At 40.6% G+C, this 23,568-nt stretch overlaps 1 protein-coding gene across 3 annotated transcripts in view; it reads right to left on the bottom strand.

The window, feature by feature from the left end:
• ROBO1 (roundabout guidance receptor 1) overlaps window positions 1-11,012 on the bottom strand; it is a 313,399-nt gene extending 302,387 nt beyond the window's left edge. Inside the window, exon 1 of one of the 3 annotated variants that reach the window (XM_075769520.1) lies at window positions 10,161-11,012. In XM_075769520.1, the coding sequence (XP_075625635.1) occupies window positions 10,161-10,215 (55 nt within the window). In that variant the 5' untranslated portion in view covers window positions 10,216-11,012. The remainder of the gene's footprint in view (window positions 1-10,160) is intronic. The other 2 variants (XM_075769537.1, XM_075769530.1) reach the window with 2 other exon arrangements.
• Window positions 11,013-23,568: the final 12,556 nt, after the last annotated feature.

Raw genomic sequence — 23,568 nt, 5'->3', positions numbered from 1 at the left:
ACAGTTCTAAAAATTAACACTTGAACACATGCTTCACTGGTTTCTCTGTTCCCTCCACTAAAAACTTGGAAGTAAACAGAAGTGTATTTATATCAGTACTATAATCCTCCTACGGAATGACAGCCTTTGAACATTTTGAACATTATTCCTGATATGATACCAAGCTACATTACCATTCAGCTCAGTAACGGCCAGAATCATGCTCGAGAGAAGTTAAAGTAAGTACTCTGTATGCCTCTAATCTTGTTTCATTTTATATGTTTCAATATTTTGCTTTCCCTATAGGCAACACAGATTAGCGCTCACGAGTAAAGGAGAAAACAGAAATAATTTTCTGATGTTTTCTAAGAAGCAAAGTACTCATCAGCAGCAAAATTCCATCCTGCACACTCCTTCCCATTTCAAGGCTCTGACTGCTCCATACACATTTTCAAAGTCACAAAATGTTCCTCAGAACAATTGTTCAACAGTTAATTTCTTAGTTTCTAAACTTAACAGCAGCACTTCACAGATTTCTCCTTGTATCAAAAGGTAGGGAAGACTTTCATCCACCTTCTGTATTCAAGAGGTAAACAGTATCAACGATTCCTTCTTTCTGCTTTGCATCTAGTTTTAAATTATTCCTTTTAATTTTTAAGGGCTATATAACCTAAGTAATGAGTGTCATTAATCACTACTGAATGATTTAACCCAGCCATTCAGTTCCAGATGCCCCTCAGTGCTAGAGATATGCTGATTCTTTCCAAGCCTTACCTCCTTTTGCAGCCAAAACCATAATTTTCCACATTGGTGGAGACAGGATTTTACTCCTTGCATGGGGCCTCCTGCCAATCACTTTTATGCCTGAGCAGTGGCACAGTGCAAGTTCCGTTCAACGGCTACATCAGACACCTTTTCATTTAACCAGTTTGTTATTTACATCCTCTCTCCTACATTTTGCTGTTACAGCATCATAGTCCCAAACTCTACAATCTCCAGTGAGAACTCCTGGTTTGGGTAGCAAAAAGTAAAATAATTTGTTACTACCCTTGCCTTTTTTTCTTTTCTCCTTGTTTCCTCACACTACGTTTTGGTTTTTTTTTTTCCCATCACCTCCTACCATTAAACACTTTGATTATAAAGTATCTGTCAACTGCTGTACCTAGGGCATCAGCTATATTCCAAAACCACAAAGTTGCACTGACAGAGTTTTGTGAGTGGGAGGTGAGGGAAGAAAACATTCAGAATTTGCAAATCCCAGTTCTGAACCTGCCTGGCATCCAAGAGATCTCCCAGCAGGAAGCTGGAGCAAGCGCCAAGTTTAATATCAAGTGCCAAGAGGTTCTGAGAGAAGAAAAAGGAGAAGTGACATTGCTGAACATTCGATCAAAAAAAAGATATCTGTATTTTATGGCCCTATATTATGCATTCACCACATAAATACAGGCACAACCTACTTTTGGATTTGGGGCTGGTATCCTTATCTTGGGCTTACATGCTTGGGCTTATTCGGCCAGCAGGAGACATTTAGGTTGAAAAGTCTGCTTTTGACCGATGTTAGTAAAATACACTACAAAATTGACAAGCCAAGAAGATTCTAAAAGAATACATACTCAAACACATTTTTCATTGGCTTCTCACACTACACAGGGCTACTGATGCACATGCAAATTGAAAGGGGTTTTTTTTTTTCAGTTAATTGAGTCTCAAGGAGATGTTCACCACAATCTCAATTTTCAGACAGGCTAACTACCCACAGTTATCTATAAACATTCACAACTGAAGTCTGACACTTTATGCAATTTAATTTAAACACTAGAATCAAGAGTTTCAAAAGGCACTACTGATCTTAAGTTGGTCTAAATTTAGACTGTAGGTTCCCAACTTCAACAACTCACAACGTCCTGGATTACAAAAATCTGAGTTTTAGTATTTACTGAAAAAAAAATCAAGCCACTCTTTAAAGCATGTTCATCTGGTCACTGTCAAAACCTCATTTCTTTCCCCCTTTACCTATTTCCAAAACAAAGGGAAATTCATCCAGCGCACATATTTAGGCCCACATTATATCCTTGGCCACATATTATATCCTAATTTCCAAGATGAGAAACTGTTAATGTGTATTACGCTACTGTAGAAGCAAATAGTAAAAGTCTTCTATATATGAATTTTAAACCATTAACTGTGTTACATGTCTAATCTTCAATGTAAAGGCAGTTAAGCAATTAGATAAGAGGCAATATAACTAACCCAGAATGAAAAATAAATATCTTGCCTTGGGACATGCAAATTTCAGAATATACAAAAATGCTAGCCAAGCAAGTTTTAATGCAATACTAGCATGGAACAGTTTAACAGTACTAAAGAAATCACAATTCTGATTTATGTACAAGACAGTTAAAGGAGCAGAAGACAAAGACTGTAATAGTCAGTAACATCAAGAGTATACAGACTGTCCAGTTCTCTCAAACGGCTGTCACAAACGACTTCAGGTTTCATTGGTTGGAAACCAACCCTCGCTATACTCTGCACTCCACATCTGAGAAGACAGGCTGTTCCAAAATTGAGCTTATCCAACTGCTAATTCACTATGCAAGATAAAGAAAATAAAATATTAAGTTTAAGATTTTAAATCCAGAGCTCAGCACAGGCTTGTCAGCTTTACAAATCTTTAATCTACAGTAAGGAGTGCTCATATTATTTTAATCATTCACTATATTAGCATTAGACTTAAGGTAATGCAACACCATATTGAGCAAATACTTGCCAACAAAAAGGGCACCTTGAATAATTTTGCATATCTGACTACGCATTTCTTCAAAAAAAGTACATATATTTCAGGACTGCAGCAGTCTGAGCTGACTTTATAGTAAGCTATATTTAAATTAAATGTTCTATGTATTTAATTTACAGTGATTTACTTAAATGTAAATAAATATAAACATTTAACATAGTACAGAAAGCCCTATGCCATTCTAAAGGTGGTAAGTCTGGTGGCAGAAAACAAGAGGTGAATGAGAGTACATTGTGGAATTTACCTCTACCACCAGTTAGCAAACCCACAGAGGTACTCCCCTCTTGTTTAGATATGGAATCCAATTGTTTGTTATGGAATTTCTTTGAAAGACAAATAAGAAAGAAATTTTCAGCAACATACTTACTATTTTGTGAAAGTATATAGGCCAATACAAGTATTCTATACATGTCAGCACTTTGACTGAGAAGATGAATACCTAAGATGTCTTTATAAAAAACCCTGATGTTTCTATGCACTAGTTGTATAGAGTTTATTAAAAAGAAAATCCCTTCAGATAAAACCCAAATGTGTTAAAAATGAGGCTGAAGACAACAAAAAATGCTACCACTGTTATCAAAAACCACATACTGAACATCTACATCAGAAGGTGAAGTGCACACACAAGTTACACCATCAGGGCCTTCATTCCTGTAGCAACACGTTGACATCATTTCGCTAAAAGCTAGATGGAGAAGTGCTCAAGTTCTGTGTAGTTCTTTGGACAATGGCACTGAAAGCAACTATGAGCAAGCTTGAGAACATGAAATGCAGTTTCAGACACAAAGCTGCTTTTTAAACTTTTAAAACATGCAGATCCTTTATCCGGATCTACAAGCACATTCTCTGCTGATTAGTGGTAGATCCTCATTCGTATTTTCAACATTTCTGTTTCTGGAAAACACAATTAACATTACTTCTCACTAAAAGTGGGAAGTAATGAAGGAAAAAGGTTTTCTATTCCCCTTCTCAGCACAGAGTTCATGTCCTTTTGGTAAGGCCACCTTGAGGATGTACCAGTCAATAAACCGTTCCGTCCTCAGCAAAGGACTTCCCTGTTCACAGGTGTGAATGCAGACCACAAGTCGGCTCTAAATTAAAAGACTGGCCTTCCACCATTCACATATCACACTATTGTCAAGGTATCTGTTTTGTTTTAACCAGTCAGACACACACATCAGTCTTGGTTAGAAACTTTCCTAAACTTCAGAACAAGAGAGGCATGGAAAAAAATCTACATATCTCAGAGAACCCTAGAATAGTTCTCAATATTTGACAGTATTTAATTTCATTAGTTGTTCATATACTCCATCTTCCCACTAAAAATAGTTTCCTCACTTTATTTTCAAAAGACATGGAAAGAAATAGAATATACTTTCCTTAAGCCTCTATTCATTGTTTTATTGAAGTGTAGAACATTTCTTCTACCACTTATACCTGAAATGGATACTCCAGTAACATTAAATGAGAGTAAACACTTGCCTACCTCTGGCTAACTTTGTGCTGTTGTTTTAACACCAATTAAAACATATACATTCCTTGTCTGAGAAGCCTACCCTTGTACCTCTTAACAAATGTTCCGGAACTGTATCTTATCATTTTTGTGGGTAAATGTACAATTTTTCTAATGAAACAATTGTGTCAACTACCAAAGAAATTCTGGCATCCAGAATTAAATTCACCACCATTTTTTTTTCAAAAAAGCTTGCCATCATCTTCAGGGAAAGGTCATTTCCAGTACCTGGCCTAAGTCCTTCAGTATCCTGATTATTAACTTAGCTCGTTAAAAACCAAAACTCCAAAATGTAATACAACAACAGCATAACAGAACTCTGCACATCTGAGTGAAAACTGAAGTCATTATCAGCTTCCCAGCTGCTCCTCTTTTTCACCTGTTGAGATTTTCCATAGTACCAAGTCCCAACTGTGTGAGTCCAACGTAGCTAGCTACCACCTATGGCCCACGTCTGCAGACCACAGCATTTGCTCTCATAAGACATTTTCTTTCTTCGTATAAAATGCCCTTTCACTCAAATCAATTCAGCGCTAATTTAAGGCTGACGCAATAATCGGCCAAGAGGCATCAACGTATGTGTGAAACATGCTATTATAGTCAAACAGTGGTATTAGGACCTACATAGGTAACCCAAAGAAGGTATGAAGCAAAGGTATAAACTAGTAAATTATCTGCCCTTAAAAGCACCTCTAACTTTCAAGATATTTAAGAAGAGTATTTTTTTTTGTAACTCTACTCCCACCTCTTGGTCAAGCTTCTAGTCACTAACAGGATTATACTCTTATTTCCCCTGTTTACACAATTTATTGGACTTAAAATACACCTGAGTTGCTACTTCAGTTATTTCACTATTTACTTTACAATTTTATGAAGAGGCACTCAGGTGAAAAGTTAAGGAAGGTTATCACCACCAAACGAGATTATATAGCAGAATACACAAATAAAATGTGTCAGGACCTCAACATATAAAATTCTTAAGTGCCCTTTAGTTTGCCTGGAAAGAGCAAGGTTCCTGACCACAAAATAACCTCAAAATATTAAAAACTATTTGCAACAAAAAGGTTCATTCCTAGCCATTCAAATACGTAAAAACCCCAACAAATTCACAACAATAATACTGATCTTCACCATGAAAGAGAAATATTTTGAAGAAGAATCTAAAACAGCTACCATGACACCAAGCCAAGCAACCGTTACTCACATAATGCATTTAACTATGACAAAAATAATAAATTGTAAAAGCTGAGCAAGTGACTGGACTTGCTAGCCCCAGTATATTATTAAATTAATTAGACAAAGCTATTCCCTAATGAGACATAATATTACACTTGTTTAGGATTGTGAAACAAAACTCTTTGTTATTTACGAAAATTAAGTGCCAAACCAAAAATAATATTATTTGAGAGCAAGGGAATAGGTTCTCAGATTCTTAAGTACATCAGTAGATTTCTCTGTCTTGAATGTCTGAAGATAATATTTTCTCTCTCTACTTCTTACAAGAAAAAGATTTGTTTTGATCCCCCGTTGGGCCTCTTTGGCCATCACTTCCAAAGCATTTTGTATTAAAACATAATTTGGCATGGGTATCACATGTTAATGTTTGACATTAAACAACGTTGTTACCTAAGTGTCGCTAGTTTCTGATAATATTTGTAATGGTCCATCTATCTTTATCGATTCAAACAGAACTTTTAGCCTGTAAACTTTAGGCAGGAGATTCAGGAGTATCCTTCACATAAATTCATGTTTTCTCATAAAATATTATGACTGGTACACAGTAATCCTCCAAAGTTCAGTACCATGAGCTTTACAGATGATCCCTGCTAATGAAAATACTGTGTTGTTTCAGGACAATAGTATGGGACTACATGGCATACAAGCAAGAAAACATCTGACAACCAACACTCACTGTAGTGAGCAAAAAAAGTATCTTGAGTGTGCGTTTGTTTTAAACAGGTATCCAAACTACCTAAGCTATATGAAAAAAATTGTCTCTTTCTAGTAGAAAAGAAAAAAAAAACATTAATGCAAACTGGGGGAAAAAAAAAAACAAACCACGTTTGATCACCACAGATACTATCAGTAGTCACAAGGATAAGTGACTTAGAATCAGTCAAACACCTGGATACTTTGATAATTTCCTATTTGTGATGGCATATTCTCCATTTCATAGCATATGGTTACTTCCTTTCTAGTCTGAAGTCCTCACAGTGCAAGCACTGCCAGCTTCTTCAACTGTAAGTAGCTGTCTGGATCTTTCTTAAACATTGTTAGAGTAAAATTACTTAGAACAGCACACAACGTATTGGGGTAGGTGAAAAACACCTGGGTTTTATGCTTTCTTGGGTGACTGACTGACTTTACAGATTATGCACTTAAACATTCATAATCCTTTGAATTGCTGTGTAACATTTTAAAATATCTTATTTTATTACTATTAGGCAGCAAATATGGAAAGAGAGCAGAAATACTCTAATATCACTTCATTAAGGGAAACTTTCCTCTAAGTACAAACTTATGAAACAAACAACCAAAATGTATAAAAGAAGAAATGACTGATGTATTTATTCCAATAGGCAGGCTAGCCAACTAGAAAGGACTTTGGGGACACTCCACGGACACCCCTTAAACTATTAACTGTCAGAAGGTAACTCTCCCATGAAGGAATACAAGAGACAATTTTGCCCTCCACTGGCTAGAACTATCACTGGAAACCAGGCCTGCCTCGCTGCTGTCAGAGCTGCCTATTTCATACCGCACAAAAAGCCCTCTTGAGCAAATGTACCAATCCCACATGAAGTACAGTAATTAGTATGGGATATCACGGACAGGAAAGGGGGAAAACATGTTGAGCAGGTGGGAATCAGCAACACAATGAAATACCTCATAGAAATATAAATATTTCTGTGGAGGGATCAGAAAAAAAAAAAAAATCACACAGTACCATATTTAGCCTTGAGAATTGCTAGAGCAGTGAACACACATGTGGAAAACCAGAACCTGGACATTCTTATTCCCAGAAAAATCATTCTGCATGTTTCTTTCCAGATAACCGAAAGCTTTTATTTTCCAAATGTATTAATTTGACGCTGCTGTTTCTTGGGAGGTGGAGAGATGAAAACTCAATGGATTATGAAGGAAAACCTGCCTCAAAATGGAGGAAAAAGGGCAGAAAGCAGGTAAATACTCAAGAAAACAAGGATACCAGAGAAGTACTCCTTAAAGCAATTTTTATTCTTATCTTTATGCAAAGAAGCATTGACATTATACTGGGAGAATAAGGGAGGAAAGCTGCTAAATTCCAGTGTTCAAAATTATTCAAATTTTGAATTTATTCTACATTTATTAACCACAGGCTTAGATGAAAGAAAGTACTTCACAGCAATGCACAGAGGCAACACCATGGTAAAAATTAGGGGTTTTAAATTCTAAGTGGTTTACCAATTACTGTTTTAACAAACACTAATGAACTTACCTTTCTATTATTAAGATTTCCCACCTCCCCATCTCCCAATTATTTCTCATCTCTCAGTAGAAGTTTCTAACATCCCATTTAGAGTGTGGCCACACAAACCGTTGATTCAGTAGTGGGCATGAGGGAAGCGAAATCCTTCAGCGGAAAAGGGAGGAAAGGATCAATCAACTTGCAAGCAGATCAGCTGTCAGTAGAACTCAAAGGATTTCACTGTGGAAACTGCTGTAGATGAGTCCTGTCCTTCCTTCTGCACTGCAGCCATCTGCCCTCAAACTTCATCCTGCCAAAGGTTTCTGGCATCTCCATTGTTCTAGACACAGGACTGACTATTTGACCACACTCTAACTGAGGGGGGGAAAAGAAAAAACCCTCTGATAAGGGAGTTGGAGCTAAGTTACTCTCTGGTGTTTGTCTCTATCTTTTTTACTGACTTTGCTTACAAGGCAAAATTAAAACCCCATTAAAAAACATAGCTTTTTTTTTCTTTTTCTCTCCCCAACAACTCAGCTGGAATCAACATTATTAAAGAGAACATCTCTACTCGGGGGGGGGGGGGGGGGGGGGAAGAGACACAAAATAACATACAACCATCTTACTCTATTATCTGAGAAACAGATGAGAGAATGAAATTAAAAAAACCTAAAAAACCAACTCATAAACCCACACCAAAAAAACAACACCCAACCCTGCTTCTTAACTTGGAGTTAATGATACTCCAGTACAGAAATGACTTACAGAGTACATTGTCTATGAAGTCAACTTTTCCATAATTGAGATGATCATCATGAAAGATCTACAAAGAGCAGAATGGTGAAAAGGCTCTTCCCCATTCCAATTGTTTCTTCCATTAGATAAAGAAGGCAATACGGAGAAAATCAAATTGAAGATGGCATGACTGACACGCTCAAAAGCAAAGAGAGTTACTCTTTTTTAAAGACAGAGATGCAAAGCTTTCCATATTCAAAGCCACAAGAAGCAAACCTAATACCTAACAGCAAAAAGGTAATAGCTAAATTTATGATATAATCTAGAAACAGACATAAGTTATTGCATTTGGTGACGTTAATTAAGACTTAAAGCTTCAGGCGATGTACTTAAATCTTTCAAAAACTTCATTCATTCATTTACTGACCAGGTGTCTCATGCTACCAATAACTTCAATGACTCAAAGGGTCCTCAGCAAACTTATAATAATCAATCAGGGTAGAAAAGTTAGCGCCCAAACTAACCTTGACACAAGGTTTTACTGAATTTACTCTTAGCTTAACGTATGACAAAAGGTGTTGCTGAGAACGGGATTACCACAGGCAGAGAAATCTGGCCTCCTAAAAGCAACAGGAAGCTTGCGTAGAAACACCCCCCAAACCCCAAGCACCTCCACGACCACCCCGGTCCACGTTAACGCCCCACGCCACGCGGGCTGAGCGGTGCGATGGGCACGCCACCGCGAAGCGGAGGGATGCGCGCCGGTTCTGAGGTCATTACACGCTGCCCTTTATCACATTCCTCGACACCACGATTTGATAGGGTGCTTACACAGAGCAAAATCTGCCATCAACAAAACCCTATTAGTACGACCCTATCTTCAATCTACAGGCACGATAAGATGCCCCAACACGCATAAGCCCCGCGCAAACAGTGCCTAATGACCATTAATCCCCCCTATCTCCTCGACGATCTCTCCTGCTCCCATCTATCACGCTGGCGCTTCACACACGTGGGTAAACTTTAACTGCCAAGGTGAAGCAAAACTTGTCCCCGAGCCCCCCCCACGTCACGCCCCCGACCACCGTGCTCCCCACCCGGGGTGAGTACGCGGGGTTAAACCCCTCACGCGTGGGCACAGTCCCGGGCTGCCCCCGCCGCCGGGAGGGGGTGAAAGCCGTTAACGGCCCGCCCGGGGCAGAGGGTGCGCAGTACCTGCGGCCTCTCCCCTGGCGCGTTACCCGTGGGGAGCCCCAGCCGAGCGGAAGGCGCAGCCCACCTCCCGCCGTCCCCTCACAGCCGGGGCTCGTTACCACCCGTGGTTACATCAAACGACCCTCCCGAGCCCGCCGCCCCTGCTGCCGGCGGGGGAGGGGGCGCCGCCGCCGCCCGTAGCCCCGGGGCCGCACCCAGCGCCGCGCATCCCCCCAGCCCGGTCCCCGCGCCCAGCCCGGGGTAGCCCCCACCCGCGGAGGGGCCACGGCCGGCGGCTGCTCCCGACACCGCGCCCGGGACAAACGTGGTCTGGGCGCCCAGCGGGTGGAAGTCAAGCTTCGTTTCCGAGGAAAGGAGGGGGGCGGGAGGCGCGGAGAGGCCGGCTAGCGCATCTCCCCCCACCAAACCGGGGCGGGCGGCGGGAGCACGGTCACCGCCGCGGCCTCGTATCCGACTCGCCTACGTGTGGTGGTTACCTGAGGTGAGACATATGAATCCAAAGAGGTAAAAGTGAGCAAACTCCGCGATCATTGTCCTCGGGTGGCGCCTGCAAGCAGTCTCATGCCAGAAGAGCGGGGGGAGAAACGAAGAGCCCCCAGTTGTAATTCCACAGAAGCTTAACGTAAGCGAGGTTTCCTAGTCCCGCCGGACTCCCAGAGCGAGCCCCCTCCGGGAGGACACTGTCAGATCCGCGGGGCTCCAGGCAGCACGCCAACTCCGGCCGGCCTCCCCTCTCCTGGCCCTGGCTGTCCTCGGCGGCGCCTTGACACTTCCCAGGACCATCCAAAGCGACAGGAGAAAACAAAAGATCCTCGAGTTCACGCAGCCGAGGTCCGCCGCCTCCCGATCACAAGTTGCTGCTCCGGCCCGACACTTTGTTTTGGGTGCCCGGGACGAGCCAGTAACGGAACACAGCCGGGACGGGTACAGACCGGCCTCCGCCGCCCTCCGAAGGCGAAGGCGAGAGGCGAGGAGGGAAGCGCTCTCCGCAAAGTGCCCCGCCAAGTCACTGGGCAGCGGCGGCGCGGGGCGAGCGGCGGGCAGAGCTCGGCGGCGCGGCGGCAGCCCCTGCTCCCATCACGGGGGAAAGGAGGCGGGCGCGTCGGGGGCCGCGACGGAGCCCGGCCGCAGTCAGGCGGGGCGGCTGGCAGGGGAGCCCCGGCGGCAGCCCCTCGCCCTGCCCAGCATCGCCGCCACCCCCTGCACGCGGGAATCCCAAACTCGCCCCCACCCCAGCGCCGGAGGAGGGCACAGGAGGGGCGAAGGAAGGAAGAAAGAAAGGAGAGAAAGAGAGAGGGCGAGCAAAACTTCCCCGGGCCAACGCCCCCAGCCACCCGCCCCACACGCCCGCCCTCGGTGCAGCAGCAAGCGGCGGCGGGAGAAGGAGGAGCGGCTCCTGGCCTTCCCCCGCCGCCGGGGCAGGGGTGCACGAGTCAGGCGGGGCCGAGCCCGCCGCGCCTGAACTTTCTGGTGTCACGTCGAGTCGCTCGCGGCAGCCGTGGGTTTCCCCTTCCCCTCCCGGCCGCCTCCTCCCCGCGCCGCCGCTGCCGCGGCAGGTCTGGTGCCGCCTCAGGACACCTTAAAGGAGCCGCACCTACACGGCCCCCGCACGCCCGGCGCGGCCCGGCCCGGCCCGGCGGATCCCCCCACGCCCCGCCCCGCGCGGAGCCGGCACCGCCTCCCGCCTCCTCCCCCCGCCGGCCGCCGCCGAAGGTAACGCGTAGCGCGGCGCCTGCGGCCCCTCCGCCTCCGACCGTGGCCCGGGTCACAGCATACCCCCCCCCCCCCCCTTCCCCCGCTCCCGTCTGAGCCTGCTGCAGGGGGGAGAGACCCCGGTCTGAGCCAGGGGTAGCATCAGTCACAGAAAAAGTGATTTCCGCCCCCCCCCGCAAACAGGCAAACAAACAACAAATCCCCAACTGGGGTCTCCCGAACCTCAAGCCCCAGATGGAAAATCGCCTGACACGTGTTGAAGCCTCCGTCGAGGTTACCGGCGTTTGGTTTCCTGTCACCGGGCTATTCCACACCGCTGGGCACTCACTCACCACCACGGCGTGGGCAGCGCGGGCCCACAACAGGTAGGGCCACAGCCAGCCTTTCCCCTCACGGTTTGCCTCGCTGTTTTCCTTTCCTCTGCTGTAACGATCATTGGCACTAGCAGCAGCATTGCGGCCAGGTTCGGCATCATCAGGCAGGTATGGCATCATCCGGCATTCCCGGTGGAGCAAGGAGACTGGGCTTTGTTGGATGGTGCCTGGTGCCTGCAGCCTGGCTGTGCTCCAGGCGTTGGAGCAAACCTCTGGGACAAGCGTCCTCACATCCTCGCTCCTGCAGCTGGGCACATGGACAAATACTGTGCAGAATTACACAAGCAGCTCCACATGGTTGTGTCAGCTTTAGCTCGTGCCACAAGAGGTAGTGGTGGGGCGAGAAGGCTTAACGCGGTAGGTGAAAAGGGAAGGTGGACTTGGAAAACAGACTGCTGCCCGTAAAGCAGACGTAGAGCAGCGCTACCACCTCAGAGCAAAGCTCCAGCTACTCCTAGGTTTGATTCATTGTTACAAGATGTAAAAAGTTTAATTTCCAAGAAGCCTGTTGAAAATATTAACCCCATTACAAGTGAGCCTTTTCTTGCAGTGGGATAATAAAACTCCAGAGAAAGAACCTTCCTTCACTTCCTGTCACAGGATTTATACGCGCCCTGCATTGTTATCAGCCAAACAGGTTCGGATGCTCTCAGCCACCATCAGTCTAACCACACTCATGCTGCCATGCCACTATGTTTGCCTCATTTTGCCTCCTTCAGGGTGCACAGGGCAAACTCCGACTGGAAGTCCAACATCAGAAAGGTCCTGTGGGTTGCACTGAATCTGTTTTAGTCCACTTCTATGCGAGATCTCTGAAGACAAATTTTCAATAATGTAAAGCAAAACTGGTTTACATTGGAAAAGGAAGTTCCTGGTTTGTAAGTGTTTATATATATCAGCAGCAGCCAAGCTGACAAGATTTTCCACTAAAACTGTGAAAATAGACCAAGCATTAGAACACCAAAAGTCAGGAAAATAATCTAGTGTTCTAACACCAATCAGACATTAATTTTCAGAGAGAAAAAGGAATTAGTGTCCTACTCCAAACATGTTTAGAAAACAATCGTAGCTATGGAATCAGTAACAGTGAATACTTTTGCATGTGACCAGATTTCTTGAAGCCATACCTAGCCAAGAATTCCTCTTTCTGTTCAGGGACCTCATGCCATTGTTCTGCACTTTATGAAAGAAAAATGTATTAGCCCTGCAGAATTAAAACACTGCAAAAACAGTGACGAGGTCCTAGGATAATCCTTGAACCCTAGTGAGAAGTTTGCGATTTCAATAAATTAGGTTTCAGTTGTTCTTTTTTAATTAAATGGGAGTCACATGCAGGCCTGAAAATGAGCCTCAAGAGTTCATTTATTTCACCTCCCTCTTCTCAGATAGGGTTAAATACAAGTAGACTCCCACCAACAAGTATTTTTTAATACCATTATTGTACATTTCTAACGGTTGGGATTTCATATCCTCTTTAGGTAACCTGTTCTAGTTATGATATAGTCAGATAATTTTTTTTATGCCTAGCCTAAATAGTTTCCAGAAACACACCACCACTGCCACCGATAACATTTTGAAGGCATGGTTTTTTATTCCTTCTGTAGTATCAATCACTTGATAGACTCATGTACCAAATTACATATTTTAATTGATTGCTTCTGTTAAAAAAGCAAACCCACAAGTCTACAAGTAGGTTACTCTGTAGGGAATAAATGGGTTTACATATTCTGTGAATGTACATACATGCATATATTTTATATACACATGTATTTATTTACTTGTAAAGTGTCATTTTTATGTCTCCCTGGTTTTATATGAAGCTGTCAATATTCCCTGTAATCTTTAATTGTAAAAACGTCATTTTTAATGCATGTCTATGACATATGTGTTATCTAACAACATAAATTAATCCATTTACTTTGTAACGGCAACAAGTATATACGGTGTGGAGAGAAAGTAAATAAAGCGTTTAGCTTTAGTTCCCAGAGTGCGTTCTCTACTCAAGATAAATTTGTTTCCTGTATATTAGTGAAATAGTAGATTTCTAGATTCACGCACACTTTTGCTTAGGTCATTCAAAAAAAGGGCCAGTAAAATTTTACGCTGTGTTGAAGTCTTACGTGTGCTGGATGTTAAGTTTCTAATTTCACATTTCAAATACAGAGATATTCTAAATACAGCGGCGGATTAAAGCTCTGAAGCTTGAACAACCTTACCATATGATCACGAGGTGAGTGTAAGTACAGATTCATTCTCCTTTAGGTACCGATAGTGAAAGTACACTAGAGCTTCAAAGACTTGTTCAATTTTTACTGTCTCAGATACTTCATAACATAATCTTTAGCTGTCACTGTTTTCTTACTGCAGAAAAATTACTAGCAGTGGATATATACTGCTCTAATTGTCTTTTTTTAAAATTCATTTAGATTGTAATAATATATAACAGCTGCACGGCTGAGTGAATCTCTTCAAATTGTAAGCCTACAGAAATTCATCAGAATATCTCAGAATAAAGAATATATTAAAGTAATTGATATCAGAATAAACTAATTGACATGATCGTTAATTCTGCAGATGTTCTTACAAAATGTGTGCTATTCAAGCATCCTTATCATCATCTCCTTGATACTGAGACATATATACATATATGAGATGCACACACACATATAGATATATGTCATAAAATATGCTAGTAAAAGAAATACTTCTTTAACCTCTTAAAGTCTGTGGAACACTTCTTCTGTGTGTATTAAAATGCAGATGTACTTGCTGTGTTAATTCTATAATACGTTAAATGTGAATGCCTGAAAAATAATCAGATAAGATAAAGTAAACTGGGTGGCATCTGAAAAGAAGAAGGCAAAAATGTCATAAAATTATATTCTACTCTAAATTATATCAATGGATAATTTTGCCTCCAAAAAAATAGAAAAAAAAATAGCCCACTTCCAGTAACATAAAGTCATGTTTTTAAGTGAATTTTAAAACTACAGAAAATACAGTGATGTATGCATTTGATTGTACAATAGCATACATCTAATGCATTCATCAAAGTGAAATATTAGCTCTAATTCCCAGCATGTATCTTTTTATTTAAATTTCATACCATACTGAATGCACAACAGTTGAAGGACTGAATTTTTAGTCTGGTATTTATCTTTTCCTAAATCTCACACACGCACACTCACCCGCCATTTTTCAGACTTACACAAACATGTAATTTGTGAGAGACTAGGACTACTCCTGTGCACAAAATGACACCCGCAGCCTGTGCTTGAGGCACAGGACTCTGGTTGGGAAACCTCCAAGAGAAAGAAAAAGTTCTACAGAAATGATAGTTGTGGTTCAGCAGATGGCACTCTTCCCTCGAAATGACTGAAATCAGTGCTGCCTCTGATACAAGGGACAATAGGCTTTTACAGATTATTTATTTCACATTACCCAGAAGAACCTGAAGTTCTGTAAGAGATCCCAGGGTACTTCTCTCTAAAGGCAGAGATATGCACATGATGTCTTGCATGTGTTATGGGGGCAACTGCACACTCTCTCCACAAACCTTTTTGAACTTCAAATGATTCTTACCTTCCTGATCTTAGAAATGCTGTGTAGCCTTCTGGTTATCTCTAGGAGCTGGCTGCCAGAAATACCTGCGTGTGTATATTGTATGATCAGATGTGCACGTGCCTGCATATGTGCAAGGAGTTTATTGTTCTGAGCATTCTGAGGCTGGCAGCGAGGATGACTAAATCAGTAACATTATTCTATATGCTACAATTGAGCTTCCACTGACCTCACAGAGAACTAGTTCAGGTAAGAGTGCACTGTTAGCATTACCAATTAGATTATTATGAAGATGTCTGTACAGTTTATTCAGATTAGAACTATTTTCACAGATTTTTGTCAAGATTTGCCTGACATCCATCTCAGGCTTGGGTCTGCTTTCATATGATCAACTATATAGATTCAAGAATCACACAAAAACAGCCAATGCACTTGCACATTCACTCATAGTAACTCATGTGTCCTGTACTTTGTGTTTTGTTTTGCGTTTTTTTTTCCCCCCAGTCATTCTCTTAATCACTTTAATGTTAGTCATTTACCTACTGTAGTCTAAAATATATTTAAATTACTGTATCACATTATGTTACCCTCAGAATGTAATACTCATTAAAAAAAGGACAGACACCTAAAAAGTCTGCTATATTCCTGCTACTGTTCTATCAGATATACTAAGTTTCAAGAACTGTTTCTTCCCAGACTGTTTAGGACACCACAGAAGCAATCAGTTGGATTATTTAGTAAAATGTCTTAAAAAACTATTAAAAATCTTTTTTTTTTTTTTTTTCTAAGTGTAAGCATTAATAAGCTGAAATGAAATGGAAAAATAAGTTATACATCTCTCTTTGCATATTTGTCTCTAAGTGTATTATGGCCTAACGCATCCTAGGAATCCTAACTGAAGTCAATAAACATAGATGACAGCAGAACAGTATATAATTTCAGTAGTTTTTTGCAGATTTCAGTAGTAACAAAATGGATTTCTCTACGTTAGAGCTAAACAGTCAGTGAAGTTGTTAGAAGAAAGAGCACTGTAAAGTGTAGGTGAACATAAAAAGTGCATGGATAGCAAAAGCTTGAACACCTACAGTTGCCATATAATTAATTGGGATAATTACTATGAGTAAACAAAAAAGCTATGATTTCCATGCCCATATAAGTCAATTTCTGTCTCTTTCTTGCCTTGGCTGGTTACTGTTTAAACTTGCTATCCAAAAGAAATTATTTTCTTGTGTTAGATTGTTAGGACCTTAACATGATTTTGCTTTTATTGAAATTAATTTTGGAATGTAACTCTTATTTCTTTGATGTTACTCTTAATTACACCACTGGTGAATTCAGACTTCCCAAGTCTTTCACTACGTACAACATTTAGAATAGTGCTCATAGTAATTGCAGAGTAAGGAATACTAGCAATAAAATACAAGATTTTATTTGCTATGTTGAATTCGTAGATAGACACCCTAAACAAGCTCAAGCCTCATTATGCTAGGTATATAAAAACAACATGACAAAAGAACCTTTCTTCAAAGGATTTATAAAACATCGTTATCCACATAAAGGACTACAAGAAAAATTCACCACTGGCATAAACATGCAAAATTCCATTGATGTTTGTCCTTTAATACTCCTTTATATTAGGGGTGAATGTGGCTTTTCACTTCTGTTTCAAAGATGCTATAGCACATCCCCACTGGAAAAAAAAAAAAATCACTGAAGCTATATTCCTTCTGTTCCCCCAGTAAAAAATGCTAAGGGCATATTTTCTATTCAGTCTACTCAGCAGATGAGTTCAAATGCCTTTTAAAAATTATTACAATTATAGGAAATACTGCATACAACTTCTGCTCTGTGGTTTTGTTCTTGTTGATGACAAAATGGTAATCTGCTTAATATGTAATTTATATACAAACAACACAGTATTTATTATATACCCAGCGTTATCTCTGATATTACTAAACAAAGAGAGACCTGTCCCTGAAATCTCAGTATTTGCTTTAAATGTTTAACAAATGAGCTATTCAGTACTCACTATCTCCTTGTTTCTATACAGAGTATAGGAAGAGTATGAGGGTGTCACCTAGTGGATTGTTCGGACTGCCTATAAGCGAGCTAACAAGCAAAACCGTCCAAATGGCATTGAATGAACTAACAAAATGAAAGAGAAAGGATTCTTTTTTCTTTATTTAATTACTCCAGGAATTGTGAAGGCTTCAACAGAGCGTTATTGTTCTCTAATATCTGCCTTTGGGTTCTCATTCATGTCACAGAATCTATTGGCACTGAAAAGGGCTGTAAGAACGATGCATCCAAAATTTTGAAGAGAAAATTACCTATGTTCTTGGCTTAGAGGAAAGGTTTAATATTACCAGAGACAACCATTTGAAATGAGTTGCACAAAACTTTTGTTTAAGATTACAAATAAGTGGAAGAAATGATATACAGTGCCTGTAGGTTCCATCAATTATATTTTAAAAGGAGGAACTATTCCATGGTTTTCAACAGGCCATCAAAAAAAGGTTTTTTACATGTACATGTATTAGTTTGAGATTGCTGTATGCATTTATAATTCATGAATAGTTAAGGTTAACCTTAGCAATGTGGAGATGAAAAGGATTACATAAACTATCCATCTTATTTCTTTGATTGAATTACTGCACATATTTAAAGCAGACGCCACTTAAGAAATGAATACCTGCAGTGAATTAACTCAGTCAAATGCAAAGCAGATACCCAAGCCAGCTCACCCAGTACAATTTCAATTGCATGTTGAAATTTAAAATAACCAGCATACAATTTATAATTGCATGATGAAAGCCTATCTGATCCCATATATTTAACCTCTTTTAATTAAAAAAAATGCTTACTATAGTTTTAATATTACATTCTGCCCTTGAGTGGAGGAAGGGAAGAAAAGAGAGGATGGAACTACAAATGATAGAGACATCCTGTTTCAGTGCCTCGAGCATACATTTTATTACACCCCCTGAAATTTTTCAGTGTGTGCTGTGTGACCAGCATGAGAAGAGGAGAAAGTCTTTGCCTCATGATGGTATGCTTATTTGCTGGTGTCAGAAGTATGTACTACCTGTCAGCAGGCACACTATGCTACTGGAAGCAGCAGCAAGAATCTTACGCTAGCAGGACACTTTGCTGGCCTTGCTGTTGGTACCCTGCTTGAAGTGGTAATACATCTGTTTTAATTAACAAGTGGAACTGCCTGCCTCTGTGTATAAGGGCTAGCCCAGCCTTAGCCTTTTCTGCACGTACAGAATACATACAGACAATCTAAAATTCCTTGCAAAATACCCTAGGCAAAAAGGTATAAAGACCCCAGCAATCCTTATCCATATTAAAAGCTCTCAAAACCACACTTCAAGAGAACTGTGAAAATGTCTATTAGTTTAATTTCCAAACAAAAAATGTGTATAAATGTATTTCAAGTGTTTGAGTAAAACCAAACTACCCCTACTTTTTGAGGCAGGAAATAAAGGAAAAAAGGAAAAAAAGAGATTAGTTAAACACCTCACCCCCAAAACAGAGAACAGTGGTCTGTTGATCAGAAGCATCTTATTCTGCTCGCTATTAAATGTTTTCTGGCCCCTAGAAGCATTTCTCTCCTCTTTGGGACATGGAGTTATTTTCGGTTTTTCTTTTTACTTTTTTTTTTTAACTCTTCTCAGAACTGTCAGTCTAGGTCCTAATGGATTCTGGTGAGAAGTGCCCAGATGATATATCTTGTGAAGTTTGGTAGTAGACACTGATAAAGGACAACATCTGTAGGGCAAGTAAGGATTGCTGCTGAGGGAGAGGATGCTGTCAATGAGTCTTGTATACCCATCCATACAGCAGGCTATTTTATTATAAATAGTTCCTTCCAGCTTTGAGCAGGAAAGAGCAGTACCAGGCTCCCATATTGCATACATCTCCTTTCTCACAGAAGGTCAGGCTGCCTTCAGAATAATAAAAAAAAAAAAACGAAAAACAAACAAACAAACAAACAAAAAAACCCCAAAAAACCAAACTAGAGGGAAGGCCTTGGGCCCCAGCTAAATATTTCATTAAAAAGAAAACTGGTCTTGCATGTGTTCTCCTTAAAACCTCCCAAAGGACAAATCTGTCAGGGTATGTCTACATAGTTAGGAGCATCCAGTAACACAGCTATTCCTCCCACTCTCTGAAACAGCCCCACACGAGCCAGCTCCAATCCAGAAGCTGAGTAAATATGCTATCATAGTGCCAAGCCTGAGCTAACACAGGTTGTGTCTCAACAGGCCTTATTAGCTCAGGCTCATTACTGTAATAACATGGCTATATGGCTGCTGCACTGCAGCTGGCTCTGTGCGCCTGGCTTGCCGTGTGCGAGGAGCAGGCACTCAAGTATCTGCTCCTGACTGTGTAGACATGCCGTCAGCGTGTTCCTCCTCTTCTTCCCGGAGATTTTGTCATTTAATTTAAAGCCAGCAGCTGCTGCTCTCAAAAAACTCTGCTGGCATAAAACAAGACTATTTTAAAAATAGTATGTTTGTAAAAGGTTGCGGAGTAGTGACTGTCTCTAGCAGGTCAGAGGATCACTTCTGTGATACCGTGATGGAGTTTTCCTCAGTAGAAAGCATGACCTTAAGCAAGGATCACATAGATAGACAACTTCTAGTTTCCTCTTCTCTCACCTCTTAACAGGAAAAGATGCACTAAGCACTGGAGGAGGCCTAAAAAATGCAGCAATCAGCTTTCAAACAAAAAGTGAAAAACTCACTCTTTTATAGAAATGGACAAGTTTTGTATTTCCCAAGTTGTTACTGAGTAGACACAATTTATCTGCATTTACCCTCAATGATATTGTTGGATAAACATCCTACTTTTAGCTGGAGGGCACAGTCAGAGCTGCATGGACTCATAGCTAACCGCAAAGAACGCAACAAGAACAGAAAAATCACTCTTTAAATCTTATTGCTGGAAGGGGACAGCACCAGAATAGTTGTTCAGATAGAAATATCAGACTAAATAAATACTCAGACCAAACAAAGTCTCAGGCAAAGTTTTTATAGACCACAATAGGGAAGGATATTACCTGGGATCTACCCTTTCCACATATGATCTCTGTAGTTGGATTTCTTGGGTGGTTAAGTAGAAGAGCAACAGCAAGACACAAACATTATGTGCCAAAACCCTCATTCTAAGCCTACACCTACACACACGCAGAAAATTATTCCCGATCGTTTTGCATTATGTATTTAACACTTTTGTTTGTTTTAGCTTTAACTGACATTTTCAGATGTTGCTTCCTAATGATGGAGCTGGGAAACTATTACTTTTGTGTATTCAGAATTGATAGCCTCACATAGAGATAACAACATCAGGCCAGGGGACATTGCCTTGGCATTGAGAGGGTTTGAAATGGTGCAAATTTCTTTCAAACATACTCAGTTGGTTCTCTTTACGAACAACTTTATTATTAATTATAAAATTTTAAATTTGCTTCCCAGCTTTTAAGAAAATACACATGCCTACTTTTTGCGACACATTTTGGTATTTTGTAGTAGTATTTTGCAATACTACTTGTGTTGCAACATTTGCATTTTGATTTAAAGAAGAAACCGAGGTTTTAAAAACCTAATTTTTATGGTTATTATGGGGAAATCCCCTCAGTCTGTCCAATATGATCATTTAAGAGTCTACATGTCTTTCAGTAAAGTACTTATCAAACTTCCAATGTACTTTGTCTGTTCATATCTGTATTGTTTCCAAAAAGCAAGTTTCTAGATTTTACTGAACTATGCTGTAATGCCCTCTGCTGGTATTAAGTTGCCAAAATCAGTTTAAATTTCCATTTTAGGTGATTCAAAGAGGTTTAAAAAATGGTTTAAAGACTGAGGGCTCAAACCACAATGAACTTCTCCCAGTACCCTAGGCTGGTGAGACTCTCTAAGACGCTTTTAAGTAAAAACAGCCAAAATGATCTTAAACAATATCAAATTTGATATAAACTTTTTACAAAGTTGACAAGACCTTTCAAGGTTGCTCAAGAAAGAATATTTGTTAAATTCGCAAATTCTATGAAAAATACCAGGCCTAAAGGAAGAAACTATTGAGAGCATCAACTGATGTCCATTTAACTTCAGAAGTTAATTCTACATTAGCAAATCAAGACTGTGAAAACCTTATCAGAATGATCATGTTAGATTTCAGTATTTCAAATGGAATTCCAAAGGTCTTGGCTTACATTTTACCCAGCCAACACATGACAGTAATCATAGACTGAAGCCACTGTTCAAGCAAGGATCTGAAAATATGCACTAGGACTTACATGATACTCTTGGTCAATATTCTGAATAGCTGTTAAGAAAATGGGAATGACAATTTAGAAAGTTAAGTAGACATGTACTGAAGAATCCTGCTTCAATACTTTTATAGCATGAGTTTATGGAAAGATGAAAAATAATGAAAATCATCTTAAGTTTTTTCCTTCCCAACTTGCTACTGTCTTACAGAAAGCTTAGTGAGATGCTGCCCATTCCCAAGGAGTTAATTAATACTTTCCCTGAATCAAACGCAGAAACGTCTTCTGTGCAGCAGGATTAATCAAGTAATGGTTTTTAAAGTGCCATATCATTCGAAGTATGTATTTCATAGTGGCTGGTTAAAATTGCCTTAATTAGATAGGGTACTGATAACAATAAGGTCTAGGATGTTCTTGGTTTTGTCTTTCAGTTCTCTCTGAGCACAGAGTGAAAATTATAAACCTGGCCTGAATTTGGCATCTTGGAAACATGAGTGAGAGTTTCAAAAGTGCTTTGCAGAGGGGGATGTTCTGCTGCCATTGAAAGAACTCCCCTTGGTATTCCTGAAAATCCCACCCTTAAACCTTTATTAAGAATCCCTTGAAAGAGATTTTTGCTTCAAGCCATAAATCCTCCCATCAGATATGCAGGGCAAATCACCAATTAACAGGAGACATGAAGGATTTTCTTGATTACAGTTTGGACATGCATTTCTCTGGAGAGCTGTTTTTGTTCAAAACCAGCCTGTCTCCTCCATGTTTGAGCACACAGTATGTTTCACAATCGAAAACCAGACAATTTTAGTGCAACAGAAATATGGGTTTGAACAAGTCTAAAATGTTTTCATGAGACAAACTGTTATACAATAGATGGCATACTATTGTTTTGACACAACATTGTTTCAGATGGCAAAAACATTCTGCTTCTGTGTGACACGATGGCATTGGGTCCAAATGATGAGTACATGAAGATGTGGTAATAAACACGTTAAAGGCAAACATTAGCACTCAAGACTATTGTGTAGATTTAGGCTAATCCTTAGAGGATTTTAGATTCTTGGATCTGCCGTGTCCTAAGCTGGCAGTAGCTTGAGGTGACAACCCACTGCCTGAGAGCAGGTGTGGGAGACATGCCCGCCACTTTTCAGATATGTATGAAAAGCTGGAGTCCATCTGTTTTCTTCCCCAACATTTTGATGATTTGTTATATCTCTGATTATTCACGTCATTTAAGCCACAGTGAAGACAACAGTGGAGACAAATTTTAAATAGCGTAATGTAGTTCTCTTTGAAATCTGCTTTGCTCTGATGAGGATTGTAGTTGGGTTTATTTTGTTTGTTTGGGTTTAGGTTTTAAACTTAACGTACTGACTACAGGAAATGGTTTGATCCGTGATCAGAGTTCCTATCAGTGAAATAATGTGATGCCTAGCCTTTGTGAAATTGGCTTTATTGCTTTTCTGGAAGGCATTGCCCAATGCAGTCTACCAAAGTAACATTCTTGAATTGTCCCTTACCTCTTCTCTAATAAACAATATATTACAGGTAATGTTAGTCCCAATTATATGTAACCATTTCTTACTAAATAGGTTAGTATTGTGTCCAGTGGCTAAAACAAGAGATCTTGAAGAACCAGCATATTCTTTTATTACCTATTGGATTCAGGATAACCTATTGATTTGACACTGATTTCTCACTTGAATAGTAGAGAGACTGAAGTAAGCGTACAGTAAAACACCCATCTTACAGAGAGGAGAGGACTGATTTCTGGAACCTTGCTACACAAACAAACGTAGATTGTTGCGGCACTTTCACAATGTAATTAAAGTATAGCAATCATGTAATACCCTCGCCCGAATGCTTGTGTGCTTGCCATGATGCATAGGTCTCAGTTCCGGGGAAAAACGATCTCTTGGTAAGGAGTAAACTTAAGCTGTTCCAGGGATGGCAGCCATTTCC

Source organism: Balearica regulorum, chromosome 1, assembly GCF_011004875.1.
Source record: "Balearica regulorum gibbericeps isolate bBalReg1 chromosome 1, bBalReg1.pri, whole genome shotgun sequence".
Lineage (NCBI taxonomy): Eukaryota > Metazoa > Chordata > Aves > Gruiformes > Gruidae > Balearica > Balearica regulorum.
This window is presented reverse-complemented; position numbering and strand designations above follow the sequence as displayed.